General features: G+C 43.9%; 2 protein-coding genes across 3 annotated transcripts in view; one reads left to right on the forward strand and one right to left on the reverse strand.

The window, feature by feature from the left end:
- The window catches only part of CDH23 (cadherin related 23), a 655,943-nt gene that overhangs the window by 75,822 nt on the left and 565,672 nt on the right, over positions 1–14,449 (reverse strand). The window lies entirely within an intron of this gene.
- Positions 2,463–14,449, forward strand: part of VSIR (V-set immunoregulatory receptor) — a 30,668-nt gene continuing 18,681 nt past the window's right edge. The window contains exons 1-2 of the mRNA XM_060240808.1: positions 2,463–2,565; positions 11,028–11,453. Of these exons, the coding sequence (XP_060096791.1) occupies positions 2,469–2,565; positions 11,028–11,453 (523 nt within the window). The 5' untranslated portion in view covers positions 2,463–2,468. The remainder of the gene's footprint in view (positions 2,566–11,027; positions 11,454–14,449) is intronic.

Below are 14,449 nucleotides of genomic sequence, written 5' to 3' on the forward strand. Positions count from 1 at the left end.
GCCACAGGGACAGGCTCGAAACACTCTATAACCCCTCAAAAGAACAGCAGTCTAGCTCGCTTCCCCCGAGCCCTGCCGCCATAAGCCTCAAGGGGGCTCATTTTGCGGCATCTCCCGGCGGGAGGGTGGCACCCGCACGGGACACATATCAAATGAAAGAGGGGCGCAGGGCTATCAGAAACAGCCGGCGGAGGGAGTCGGGAGACCACCCCACTGGGGGATCCACACCCCGAAAGTGATGAAGGTGGCGCAGATAGAGCCAACAGAGCAAACAGGACAAAATAAATAGGCTGCATTATGCAGCACAGTTGAGAAAGTGCCTTATCCCATATACTGATGAAGTATATACAGGATTTCAGAACAAAATTGTTTCCGGCGGTGATATTTGGGGGATTTTTGGGGATGTCACAGGAAGTGCTGTGAAGTCACTTCCTGTTTCCGGCAGTGGCATTTGGGGGAAATGATGTAACAGGAAGTGATGTCACTTCCCATTTCCGGCAGGTGACGCGGGGGAAGTGATGTCACAGGAAGTGATGTCACTTCCTGTTTCCTGTGGTGGCATGCCGTCACCGGAAGTGACGTCACTTCCTGTTTCCGGCGGCGGGCGCGCTTCGTGCGCGCGCACCCCTACCTCCCCCCCCCAACGTGTCCCTGGCTGGCCTTCAGACATTATGGTCACCCTAGTTAGAACCGCTAATACAGTAGATACTGTACTTTGCAACAGCAAAACATTACCTATCAGCAAACTGTACTAAGCATGCCCCTATATATCTGTAGTTTCTGTTTCTGTGCACACATCGAAGCAAAGGACACAGTGCCCCCACAATGCAATGCAGCATGCATATATCATTGTCCTTCATGTCTCCATATGGTAGTAGACAGTGCAGTCAGATAGCCCAGTAAGTGCCATCCTGAGCAGATGGGGTATCAACAGAGACTGTGCATGTGGCCTGTTGTAGTCAAATGCCAGGCAAGCAAAACAAGCAAACAAACAAAACAACCCTCCAACCTCTGCATTTCATTGTCAACTCCTACCTCATAAGAGTGCTCTGTACCACCCTGACCTGAATAGCCCAGGCAAGACCAATCATATCAGATCTTGGAAACGAAGCAGGGCCATATGTGGCAAATACTTGGATAGGAGACCTCCAAGGGGATACCAGAGGTGTGGGCAGACTTTATTCAGCCGCCTCTCTGAATTTCCTCTGGGCCCCAGTAGGTCACCATGACTTCCATGTGCAGATACACATAATACAAAAATACCAACCCCCCCCCCCAAAAAAAAACATAAAAAAGAGAATGCTCTGCCCTAATTCTTCAGTTTCTTTTCCATTCTGCCTTATGGAAAACTACTCAGTGCCAACACTTGCCTATTCTTATATCACTAGCAGTTGTTCCACTACGAGACAGGGCTGTAGTCAACTTTGTGGGGCATTCCAGGATCCACAATTTTTTCAATTGCTTTTCTTTCTTTTCTTTTTTTAAAATGTAAGTTTCAGGGATTAAAAAAAAAAAACTAATGGAGATATAAGGGAAATGATGTAGACTATATTCTACCACCCAGTTACAAGGTGATAACTTTAAATTTTAATTATCATAAAAGATCAGCTCTTAAATGGATTACCATTACTTAGTATTACCGTTGTTAATTTAATTGCCATTATTTCAGAATTTACACAACTTTAATGTAGAGCCCATTAGGCTGCTTGTATTTCGCTCTTTAGTTTCATATTCAGTTATTTACAAAAGTTTCCAGTAGCCCTTTACAGACTAGCATAATTTATTATCTTTTGTAAGCCCTGAGTCATAAAAACTCAGGTTGAAATAAATTTTGTTAGTCTTTAAGGTGCTCCCAGACTGCGATGTAATTTCCCTCTGGAATTATTAAGTGATTTATGCCATCCCTCCCCTTAGGGGATCCCCCCAACACACAAAACTATCGGGAGTGGCCTGAACAGATGAACAGTCTCAGAATCGTCCCTATGCAATGGCTTTTTACTTCCTTTCCTACTACTGCTACGGCTTTTTTTTTTTTTAAACTCGTGGTGGGGAGGAGTTGTTGATTCAGTCACTCGGCGCTAGTGCCGCAAAACGTATTATTTACTTGTAAAATCGCCGCTAAAACTAGTCCCAGCAGCAGGTGCCTGGACGGCGGTCTCCTTCAAGCTGTCAAATCCGATCTGGCGCTCCGGGCAGGCCCCCCCCCCCCCCGCCATCGTCTCTTTCTCGCCTCTGACCTCCGGGGGGTGCTCTTCGCCTCTGCAGCCTGAAACGCGCAGCGTCTGTGCAGCAGCAGCAGCGCTGGTGAAATTTCCTGAGTTCCTCAATTCCCCCCTGGCCGCTTCTCGGAGCGACTGGGCAGCCCAGCCTCGCGGCGTGTGTAGCTCGTACGAGACGCGCACCTCACAGCCGCGCGCGCGCAGGCCAGCCCTGCCCGGTGGAGAGAGTGAATCCCCGCGCCAAGGCGAATGAATTGCTGCTGCCGCCTCAGCAACGGCATGGACCGGGCAGGGAAGAGGTGGCTGCTGGTGGCGCAGCTGACGCTCGCCTTGGCTTCCTCGCAAGGTAAGGAGGGCAGTCCTGGAGTTACTTCTTCGCCCACCCCTCGAGCCCCCTCCCGCCGGCCACTGCTGCAGTGGACTTTCCAGGGCAGCAGAGGCGGAGAATGCCGGCCGAAGGGAAGCGTCGCCCTTCAGGGAAGTGCTGGGAGAGTGCAGTGCACCGCTAATGGGGATGGGGAAGATGGGGCAAAGCAAGGAAAAAGGCCAAGTTTTCACAGTTTTGCCACAATCAGATGCCTGAAACGATTTGTGGTGTCCCTCCCCGTACTTTCAACCAAGGCTTCTCTGCCACAGCAAGCAGATAGGCAGGGCTGGTTAGCCTCTAAGACCGCAGGCATTGCACTGGTCCCCAGGCTTGAAGTGAATGGCACTTTTCTTTGGGAGGGATAGAAGGTGCTTGTTCTGAGCTCTGAGAAGAGCATCTTTGCAGTCCCCAGCTCTGCCCAGCTTAACTCTGGTTCCAGTGGGTGTGCACGGGCCTCCTAATGCTGTGCACTGTCACGCTTGCTATGCCATTGGCACACAGCTGTATCCTTCACCAGTTCCCCTCCCAGCTGTCATCAAAGGAAGCTGTTCAGCAATCACAGCTGCATGAGTCTTTGGCGGGAGGGAGAGCCCACACCTGGGCACAGGCCAAGGGGCAGGCCTTCAGCTGGTGCTCGGTACCCTCAGGTGAACCTGTTGCAAAGCTACCATTTCACTCATGCATGCCTCAAATACTCTTGTTTGTTTGTAATTGTGGCTTCTGAGGTTTGCCAAGAGAAGCTGAGATCACTGCAAATTCAATCACTTATGCTTACCAAATAGTTTTTAAGGGAGAGGAATGACAGGGCCAATTAACAGATCATTATAGCATGTAATCACTCCTCCACTTTGCATGAACAGGCAAAGTAATAAGCAGTCTTCCTATTGCAACTGAAAAGAAATATCAACATCTCCCCCAGAAGTATCAACCAGACTTGGATTTGAACAAGTCTACATCTATGTATGGCTACAATTTGTTAAATCGCTTTGAACAAGTAACAGACCTTTAGATTCAGTTACCCATTCATAAATATTTACTATGAAGCCAAACTGGATTACTACTGTAAGGCACTTAGGCTGTAACTTTTTAAAAAGTTAACACAAAGTGGGTGGGAATCACAACTTTTGTGAGGTGGTTAAAATGGGATTAAGGTAAAGGTAGTCCCCTGTGCAAGCACCAGTTGTTTCCAACTCTGGGGTGACATCGCATCATGATGTTTTCACAGCAGACTTTTTATGGGGTGGTTTGCCATTGCCTTCCCCAGTAATCTACACTTTCCGCCTCAGCAAGCTGGGTACTAAACAGTGATTAATATCCTGGAGAGTAAGACATGGTAAACAAATCCAAATAGAAAAGTACAGACTATATAGAGGTTAACTCAACATATTAACAGCTATAAATTTATTTATCAGTATGTCTAATAGCCCCATGTGACCCTCTCCCATCTGTGGATATCTGAATCTGAAACACATGGGTTTGATAAATTACCACAAAGAAGGTAATATCCACAGATTCAGAGGAAGTGAGCTTTCAGCTTTTCTAAGATGGATCCAGGTGGGTAGATGTCTTGGTCTCAAGCAACAGAATAAAGTTCTATCTGAAGATATCTGAAGAAGCATGCTAACACAGGAAAGCTCATGCCTTGAATAAAACCTTGTTGGTCTTAAAGGTACCACTGAATTCTAACTATTCTTTTCTAAGATGGTCAGGGATATTCTATTCCCTCAAAAAGGCTATACAAAGACAGGCTAAAATGAAGGCATTTCTACATGTTGCTTTGGTGGAAGGTGAGCAAAGCAGTGAAATGCTGGAATCTGGCTCTAGAGGAGTAGGTACAGAAGTTCATTAACTTTTGTCTTTTCTGGATTACATGCATTCCCTGAAAGCAGGGCTGCCAGCTCCCCCTATCCCCCACTGAAGGCATGGGATCCCTACCTAGTCCTCACCCCCTGCTGCCAATCAGCTGCCCAGTGAAGGGAAAATGGCACAAAAGAGTATGGGTGTGTGCGCATGCCAGTAGCATCTCAACATACTGATGTCACTCCCCATGCACCCAGAAATGATATCAGTGTGTCACTAGTGACATCAGGGATGCAATGATATTTAAGTAAAACTTTATGGTAAAACCAAGTGTTCCCAGTGTCGAATATCATTGTTCTCAATGTTGAGGTCACATCACTTCTGGTGTGCACTGGACATCATGTCACTGTGTTGCTGGCCTCGTCTTCCCTGCCACTGGTAAGTCCACCCTACCCTAGGACTGCCAGCCTCCAGGTGGTGGTTGGAGGTCTCCTACTATTGCAACTGATCTCCAGGCAACAGAGACCAGTGCACCTGGAGACAATTGCTGCTGTGGAAGGTGGACTCTATGGCACTATAAACCATGGAAATATCTTGCCTCCCCAAACTCCACCTTCCGCCAGACCACCCGGTATTTTCCAGCTTGGAGTTGGCAACCCTACCTGAAAGGGCCTAGTCATGCAAAACCTGGTGACTCCAAACATTCATGAGGTTATAACATTAGAGGAGCAGCAGCACAAAGCATTAAAAATGACTTCAGAGGGTAGAGTAGGCACAAAATAACATTAAAATAGAGACTTTAGAAGATCAGTTGGCCATGTAATAGGATGGTCCAATGCTAGTTTTGGCTTAAAAATCAAAATGCTAAAGAGACAAGTACAATAATTAAGTACTTCATAAGCCACACTTCATGATCACCCTGGGCTTAAATGGCTGGTTGATTTTGTCTTATCTATTATCCTTCCTGTTACATTCACTTTTCCAGAAGCTGAGCAGCTACTGATCTCCCTAAAGGCAGCAATTAACTAGTAAGGTCTACTTTTGTCTCCATTTCTTCCTTGTATGCTTAAGCTCGAGATCCAGGGTAGAAAATTTTCCAATAGTTTATTTTTTGCTTGAAAACTCTCTTTTTAAAACATCATTTCATAACATTAATACCAGTGAATGGATGCCATTGACAAGACAATACTAAACTGGGCTTGTAATTTCAAAGTTGTAATTAATTTTTTCAAGTAATTATCCCTAGGAGTTATTTGAGAGGGTACTTTAAAATTGATTTGCAGACTAGAAATGGGGAGATAAAACTACAAGTGTGAAAAGTAATCCACGTAATAAAATGAAGCCATGAAGGGATATAATCACTAGCCTGTTATGATTTTAACAACTGATGCAAGTAGAGATTTGAAGCTATTAGAATAAATTTTTCCCTTTAGGAAAAAACAGTAATTTGAAAGAAAAAAAGGGAAATGCAATACTTTGTTATCAAGTTTATGATTTTTTAAAAAAATCAAGTCTAAACCAATTTAACAAAATAAACCACAGTTTATAACCTAGCATATAAAATTGTATTATTTGATATATTTGTGAAGTGTAAATGTCTTAGTTTTTTACAAGAAAAAATTGAGTGTAGTGAGTGCTAAAGAGAGGGACAGCTGCAAACTGCTGCACTTTATGCTGTTTTAGCACATAAATATTAATTTTTGCCATCTGAGAGAGAAGAACAATACACATTGAAAGAAGAAAAACATATTCTGAAATGCAGAAAAGCAAGTATGTTATCTTACAGAGTTGTAATAGGGCTAGCAGCATGTTTAAGCAGCCATTTAAACTTTATAACATTGAAAACACTGAACTTTTCAACAGTGTATTACCAACATTCACATAAGAACAAAAAAGAAGCCATATATCAGGCCACTGGCCCATCCAGTTTAACACTCTGTCACACAGTGGCCAACACCCATCAGGAGGTCCACCAGTAGGGCCAGAACTCCAAAAGCCATTCCACTGTTGCCTCCCAAGTTCCAAGAATACAAAGCATCACTTCTTTGTTCCATCTATACCTTGTGGCTAATAGCGATTGATAGACCTCTGCTCCATATGTTCATCCAATCCCCTCATGAAGCTGTCTATGCTTGTACTTGCCACCACTTCCTGTGGCAGTGAATTCCATGTGTTAATTACTCTTTGGGTGAAAAAGTACTCTCTTTTATTTGTTCTAATGAGCCTACTGCTCATTAATTTAATTGACTACAATCAAGTTCTTAATTTGTGAGAAAGGGAGAAAAATACTTCTTTCTCTACCCTCTCCATCTTATGCATAATTTTGTAAACCTCTGTCATGTCACCTCTCAATCATTTCTCCAAGCTAAAAAGCCCTAACCTCTTTGACTTTTCTTCATAGGGAAGGTGTTCCATCCCCTTAATCATTTTAGTTGCCCTTTTCTGAACCTTTTCCAATGCTATAATACCTTTTTTGAGATACAGTGACCAGAACTGTACGCAATATTCCAAAGGAGGCTGCCCCATAGATTTATACAGGGGCATTATGACACAGATTGGCTTGTTTTCAATTCATTTCCAAATAATCCTCAACATAGTATTTGCCTTTTTATTGCAGTTGCACACTGAGTTGACATCTTCAGTGAGACAGGTTAAAATGGATAAAAGGAAGTACTTATTTATTTATTATTACCAAAGGGTGATTAACATGTGGAATTCACTGCCACAGGAGGTGGTGGCGGCCACAAGCATAGCCACCTTCAAGAGGGGGTTAGATAAAAATATGGAGCAGAGGTCCATCAGTGGCTATTAGCCACAGTGTGTATATGTGTGTGTGTATATATATATATATATATATATAAATTTTTTGGCCACTGTGTGACACAGAGTGTTGGACTGGATGGGCCATTGGCCTGATCTAACATGGGTTCTCTTATGTTCCCTACCACAACTCCAAGATCTCAATCTTGGCTAGTTACCACCCCCAGTTTAGACCCAATCAACATTTATAATTATGATCTTTGGCTCCAATGTGCATTACTTTGCATTTGCCCACTTTGAACCTCATTTGCCACACTGATGTTTACTCACCCAGCTTTAACAGATTCCTCTGGAGCCCCTCACAGTCCTCCCTGGTTTTCACTGCCCTGAACAACTTAGTGTCATCAACAAACTTAGTCACTCACTGCTTACTTTAAACTCCAAATCATTGATGAAAAAGTTTTTTTTAAAACCCAGATCTCAGAATGAAAAAAAAAGTGAAAGGTTGTAAAAAAACAAAAAACAAACCCAAACTATAACATATGGAGGAAAATAATCTTTGTGCCATTTTTATGGTTGCTTAGCAACTCTGCAATACTGTTGCTGGCAATCATATCCATTACCAGGAGGAGAACAAAAAAAGGGCAGCAAGGAAGGCAGTAAGAGGAGATGGCAGCAGTGGCTGAATGAGGGAAAATGAGGTGGCAGCAGAGGTGGTGAGGAAGAAAGCAAGAAAACAGGAAAGAGGCAGTGAGGGAAGAGACAAAGAACAAGAGACCAAAAAGCAAGCAAGGGGGCGAAGGTGGCAGCACGTGAAGGAAATTGCAAGCGAACTATAAAGAGAGAAGCACCTGATATCCCACAAACCCCATCTTCAAGAAGCCTGTTTTTGGATCCCACCAATAGATTCTATGAAGTCAGAGCTGCTGGACAGAGCCATGTTTTGTTTTCAAAGCCCAAAAACTAAACTCAGACCATCTTCAATTAGAACTGTTGCTTATCTGAGCATTAAAATTACCAAAAATCAAGAGCTGAGCAGTATGGAATTTCCTAGACAAAGATGTAATATATTTCTCCCAAACAACAACAAACTCCAACTCTCCATTAAAAGGGGCTAGGTAAACATTAATCACAATTAGAGTCAGCATTGGGGAGGACAACAATAAAGCCTGGGCAAGTGGCAGGCAGGGGTCCAATAGGACCACCTTAAATGGTAAGTTGGATTTCACCAAAGCAGCCAGACCTGCTTTGCAGTGACCTGTAGAGTGAGTTCTATAGGCAGGGAGATTAAAAACTTTAAAATCCGTCAGTCTAAAACAGAACTGTTGCAAAAATAAACAGCAGCTGAGTTCCCATATACCCTGTTCTGTGCCCCTCTGAGACTTTTCAAATTTTCTGCCATTATTAGCAACTAGGTTCGCAGGAAAATAACCTATCCTTTCAGAACTTTCAGGAGCCTCCTTACAATACAAGCTTGTTTGAAAGCCTAATCAAGTGTACAATTAGAACTATCTGCCCATCTCCTGACTCACTGTTAAAGGCATACCTGCTGCCCAGGTAACTCTGTAAGCTGTATTCATCACTCTTTTTCATTACATTATCTCTATACATATCCATTACATTATCTCTATACATATCCATCATTAGCATCTCCCATAAAGAAAATTTCAAATCCTCCAACAACACTTTCTTTTTGCGGTCATCATATGCTCATAAAAACAAAAGAGAGTGTTTCCAGCAGCCTCGGACCTCCTTTGCTTCATGTTAAGACCTACTGTCTGCAGACTTCACCTTGCGCATACATTTCCCACTGTTCCTCTTTACTAGGGGCAGTTCCTGTTTTCTGGTATATGGCTCTGCTGAAGCAGCAGGGTTTTTTTTTTTTTAAGAGAGATATAAAATTTTTGTGAGCTGCTAGAATTATCCTGTGGGACTGCAGGATTTTGAATAAATGTTTTATAGGTATTATCATGTATGAAGATGACTACCAAGAGAAATTGTGATTGACTGATCCAAGGCAAAACAAGCTGCTTAGAACAGAGTGCAGGACTTCAGTGAGAATTTAATTCCTGTTAGGAGCCAGAGCAGTGTACTTAGGGTTGCCAAGTCCAATTAAAGAAAAATCTGGGGACTTTGGGGGTGGAGCCAGGAGACTTTGGGGGTGGAGCCAGGAGACATTGGGGGTGGAGCCAAGAACAAGGATGTGACAAGGGAGTTCTTGCCATCACATTTAAAGAGACAGCACACCTTTTAAAATGCCTTTCTTCCATAGGAAATAATTAAGGATAGGGGCACCATATTTTGGGGCTCATAGAATTGGACCCTCTGGTCCAATCGTTTTGAAACTTGGGGGGTATTTTGGGGAGAGGCACTAGATGCTATACTAAAAATTTGGTGCCTCTACCTCAAAAAATAGCCTCCCCAGAGCCCCCAATACCCATGGATCAATTTCCTATTATTCCCTATGGGAATCGTTCTCCATAGGGAATAATAGAGTGCCTAGTAGACATTTCCCTCCCCCCCACGCTTTCTAAAGGGGGGGAGGGCCTCCAAACTAGGGAATCCCCTGCCCCCTCCCTCTCACACACACACACACACACTTACCAGATCTTCCTCCGGACAACTCTACTTCCTGTGAAAACGAAAGCAAAAGAAAGGGAGGGGCCGTTCTCAGAAGCCCTTTCTGCTTCCTGCCCAGCCTTAAAGGGGCAGACATTTTGCAAACGGCTCAGGAGCTCTACAACATGAAGCCTAAAGGTATGTTCTCTCCCCCCCCCCGCTTCCAGAGTTTTGAAGAGCGGGAGATGAGGCTGCGAACCCAGAAGTCTCCCGCCAGAGCGGGAGGTTTGGGAAGCCCAAGTGTACTAGCTTCATCATAATATTTGTATTTATTTATTTACATTATTTAAAGTCCACTTTTCTTACTGGGATTCAAGACAGATTACATAATAAAGAATGCAGTTGGAATTAGGGTTGTAGAACCAATCAGAAATCCATAAAAACAGAACTGAAGCAAAGTGTAAGTATTATCATGACATATAAAACGACACAAAGTTGCACAGAAGGATCCTACTTAAAGCAAACCATACACAATACTACAGACCAGTGTCCCCTCTAAGCTGAGTTAGCGTCAGCTAGCTCACAGATTTTTAGCCTCCAGCTCACACATTTTTGTCTTAGCTCAGGAAGGATGACCCCAGAGCACAACAATTTATGCAGAAGCTCACAGCTTTAATGCCAGGAGCTCACAAAGCAGAATTTTTGCTCACAAGACTCTGCAGCTTAGAGAGAACATTGCTACAGACCACAGTCCTTAATAATTTATCCAAGTAACTTTCTGAATAATTTTGTACAATGCTACCCTATTGCCTGCACAGAAAAGCCTTCTTGAATCATTCAGTTTTGCAGAAAGCCAGGAGAGTGGAAGCCATTCGATAAGAGGGGCACAATGGAGAAGGCACATACAGTTAATAGTAATAAGATGATATTTGATTTATATCTCACCCTTCACTCTGAATCTCAGAGTGGTCACAATCTCCTTTACCTCCCCCCTCCCAAGAAACACCCTGTGAGGTGGGTGGGTCTGAGGGAGCTCTCACAGAAGCTGCCCTTTCAAGGACAACTGCTGTGAGGGCTATGGCTGACCCAAGGCCATTCTAGCAGCTGCAAGTGGAGGAGTGGGAAATCAAACCTGATTCTCCCAGATAAGAGTCCGTGCACTTAACCACTACACCAAACAGCATGCTATGTGACTCTGTGAATCTTTGCATATTTGTTTATTCTCATGCTAAACAGGAAAATTTATGCTTGTCTCTTTTTGCATAACCACATTGCATTGTTTACAAAATATTTATCTGACGTTCTGTTTTCTTCCCATATAGTACAGTCAACCTTCCAAATCACCACTCCTTACTCACTTTACGTCTGTCCTGAAGGTCAAAATGTTACCTTGACTTGCAAGATCAGTGCACCTTTTGTTGACCGGCATGATTTCTTTTACAAATTTTGGTACTTCAGCAGCCAGAATGATCACAGTTGTTTTGAGAAAAGGCATATCCGCAATGTCACAGAGAGGGAGCTGCATTATGAAGCAGGGAAACACCATGGATCCAATAACATCACTGCAAATCATCATGGACTAGAGACCTCCTCAGATCACCATGGGACATTCCATATCACCATGGCAAACCTTACCCTGCATGACAGTGGGAGCTACTGCTGTTACGTCACAGAGGCTAAGAAGGAGCACAACAAGGCACTTATCCAGCAGCATGCTCATGGCTTCATGGAACTTCGTATACAAAAAGGTACACAAACCAAGTGCAACTAAAGTCATGTATCCTGTGTGTCCCCTCACTGTATTTCTTTAGAATCACCTGGGCAAATGAGTAGACTGATCACTGGGGAAAGCAGACAAAGAAGAAGATTTATTCAGAACAAGATTAACACTAATCCAGGGAGTTACATCTAGGGATGGGCACGAATCAGGAAAATGGAGGTTTGTGAAGGTTTGTGGTTTGAGGGGTGTCATGAACCATGAACCGTTTGTGAGAAACCCGACACTTAAGCAAAAATATTCTAATATTAATTATATTATGAAATAATTGAGTCCACCGAACAATTGGACTCAATTATTTCATAATATAATTAGTATTAGAATATTTTTTGCCTAAGTGTCGGGTTTCTCACAAACTGTTTTAAACCGTCACTCCCATTTATTATTTGTTGTATGAACCATGAACCTCCATAAACCTTTCCATTTAATGAAGCAGTTCAAGGTTTGTGGTTTGTGATGTGGCATGGCTTGCAAAAGCTTTCTGAAGGTTTCCCTTTGCAAGCTGTGCCATTGTGGTGGTGGTGCAACTCACAAGTGAAGGCATCTAAATGCCTTTTGAGTTCATTTTCCAAGTCATGTTGCTGCAGTGGTGGGGCTTGGAGAAGGCATTTAAAGAGACTGTGGTCTGCAGCATGTTTGCTGACATAAACTTCCCAAAGCCACCTGAGAAGTTCATGAGGAGGGATGAGATGAACTGAGGTTCACAAACCACAAACCGGGCTTGGTTCCTGATTAGGTTGGGTTCATAATTGTGTTCGTGCCCATCCCTAGTTATTCCTTAACTCTCAACTGGTTTAGTGGCATTGTCATGTTACTAACCCTGACTGGCTACATAGCAATGTTACCTTGTCAAGTTTACAGCATGATCCCCAATTGGCTGTGATGACTATTCATAGGAAGAACGCCATTAAAAAAGGCACTAACGCAACAACAAATCAAGATACCAATGTCAAAGCCCTATTTAACATGCTCAACTCTTTTGTTTAAAGAGTGAAGTCAAGATTGGTTTGGGTGTGGTCTATCAGCAAAACACATGCAGATTGTCACAGGACATACTCAAATTCCTTTCATTTTGTGACCTGAGAGCAGGGCTTTTTTTGTAGAAAAAGCCTGGAAGGGACTCATTTGCATATTATGCCACACCCCCTGATTCCACCATTGTTCCACACAGGACTTTTCTGCAAAAAAAGCCCACCAGGAACTCATTTGCATATTAGGCCAAGCCCCTGATACCAAGCCAGCTGTAACTGTGTTCCTGTGTGTTCCTGCTCAAAAAAAGCCCTGCCTGAGAGTATTATGGATACCAACTGTATCTATGAATCTCTGCAGCCAGACCATCCTAAGCCCCCTCTCATTTATTCACTTCAAATTTTCTTTCCTAACATTTGGGGAAAGCCATGCAAGAAGTACTAGAATTTTTGGTCAGAAAATCATAAACACCAGTAACAATACATAGCAGCTTAAAAATCCATAGTACTACAAGCACCAAGATTAAAAGGCACCAAACTCACACCTTTGAGGAAGCTCACAGTGTTAAAACATCATAAGAATAATGTCACATAACAAACTTCCAATATTAAAAGTAGATAAAGCTACTTCTACCTTAAATTGCTCAACTTCATTTTAAGCAGATTACTAAAATATAGAAGAAGCTAGACCAGGGGTGTCAAACATGTGGCCCAGGGGCCAAATCAGGCCCCCAGAGGGCTCCTATCAGGCCTCCAAGCAACTGGCTGTTGTCTGCTTCCTTCTCCCTCTCTCTTTCTTCCTTCTGCATAACAGCTTGCTTTGCCAGGCTTGCTCAGTCTCAGAATCTTAATTGTGTTTGTCTGTGTCCTTTATAAAGTTTACATCTCTACTACCTGGCATTACATTTTGTGACACACATGGCCCAGCCCGTCTGACACCCCTAGCCTAGACCCTATCTGAATGCCTGCAAAAATCTATCATGGATGCATAAAATAATGCAGCTAAAATAGTGATAGGCCTGTTATTATCTTCTAATAAAAGAGATAATGTCTCCATATGACCTATTTTTGGAGCAAAGGAAGAATTAAAAGATTTCTAGGTTCCGAAAAATGACTGTGTTCAAAGGTCATGCAATACAGGGTGTCTACATTACCTGCATCATAGTCACATATTCTATCAGAGTATAGTATCTTAAGTAGGGGTGTGCATTCAGCTACTCAAGCCAATATATATATATATATATTAGCATCCCAAGGATATCCAGGATTTTTTGGATACATTCAGGGTAGATCCAAAAAACAGTGAAGAGGCTGAAGCACGTTGCTCTCAGCTCTCAGTTGTAGGGTTGCCAAGTCCAATTCAAAAAATATCTGGGGACTTTGGGGGTGGAGCCAGGAGACTTTGGGGGTGGAGCCAGGAGACATTAGGGGTGGAGCCAAGATCAAGGCTGTGACAAGCATAATTAAACACCTGGGGATTGGCAACCCAATCAGCAGTAGCACCTCCACGCTCAGGTGTACTGGCTTTGGACGGGCCGTTGGAGACCCTGAACTCTTCCTACGTGCTTTTTTCACGTGTCGCCCTCTGGGGCATGAGAGAAGTGCAGCAACATGCACGATCCCCGTTCGCCCTCTGGCATTCCCAAGCCTCCCTCTCTCTCTCCCCTTTTGCAACTGGGGGGCGAGATCCAGCCCCACTGCCCCTTCCCTACTGGACGGGGGTGGGGTCTCTCTTACCTGCCGTCTCCTCCCAGCTCGCTCACCTTCGCCCCCGCCCTGCATCAGCCGCCCCGCCGCCTGCAGCCATTTTCCGCTTCTCCCTCAGCTGTTCCCCGTGTGGGAACGAAGACGACTCACAGAAGCCTGGGTCCTGCTGTGGGGCATGGCGGGAAGCATAGCTCCCCGTCTGGAGCTCATCCCCACAAGCCAATGGGAGGCGAGCGGCCCAGAGAACTACAAGCCTGGAAAGTTGCCGCGCTAGGCATGATGGGAGTTGTAG

Source organism: Heteronotia binoei, chromosome 6 (genome assembly GCF_032191835.1).
Source record: "Heteronotia binoei isolate CCM8104 ecotype False Entrance Well chromosome 6, APGP_CSIRO_Hbin_v1, whole genome shotgun sequence".
Classification (NCBI taxonomy): domain Eukaryota; kingdom Metazoa; phylum Chordata; class Lepidosauria; order Squamata; family Gekkonidae; genus Heteronotia; species Heteronotia binoei.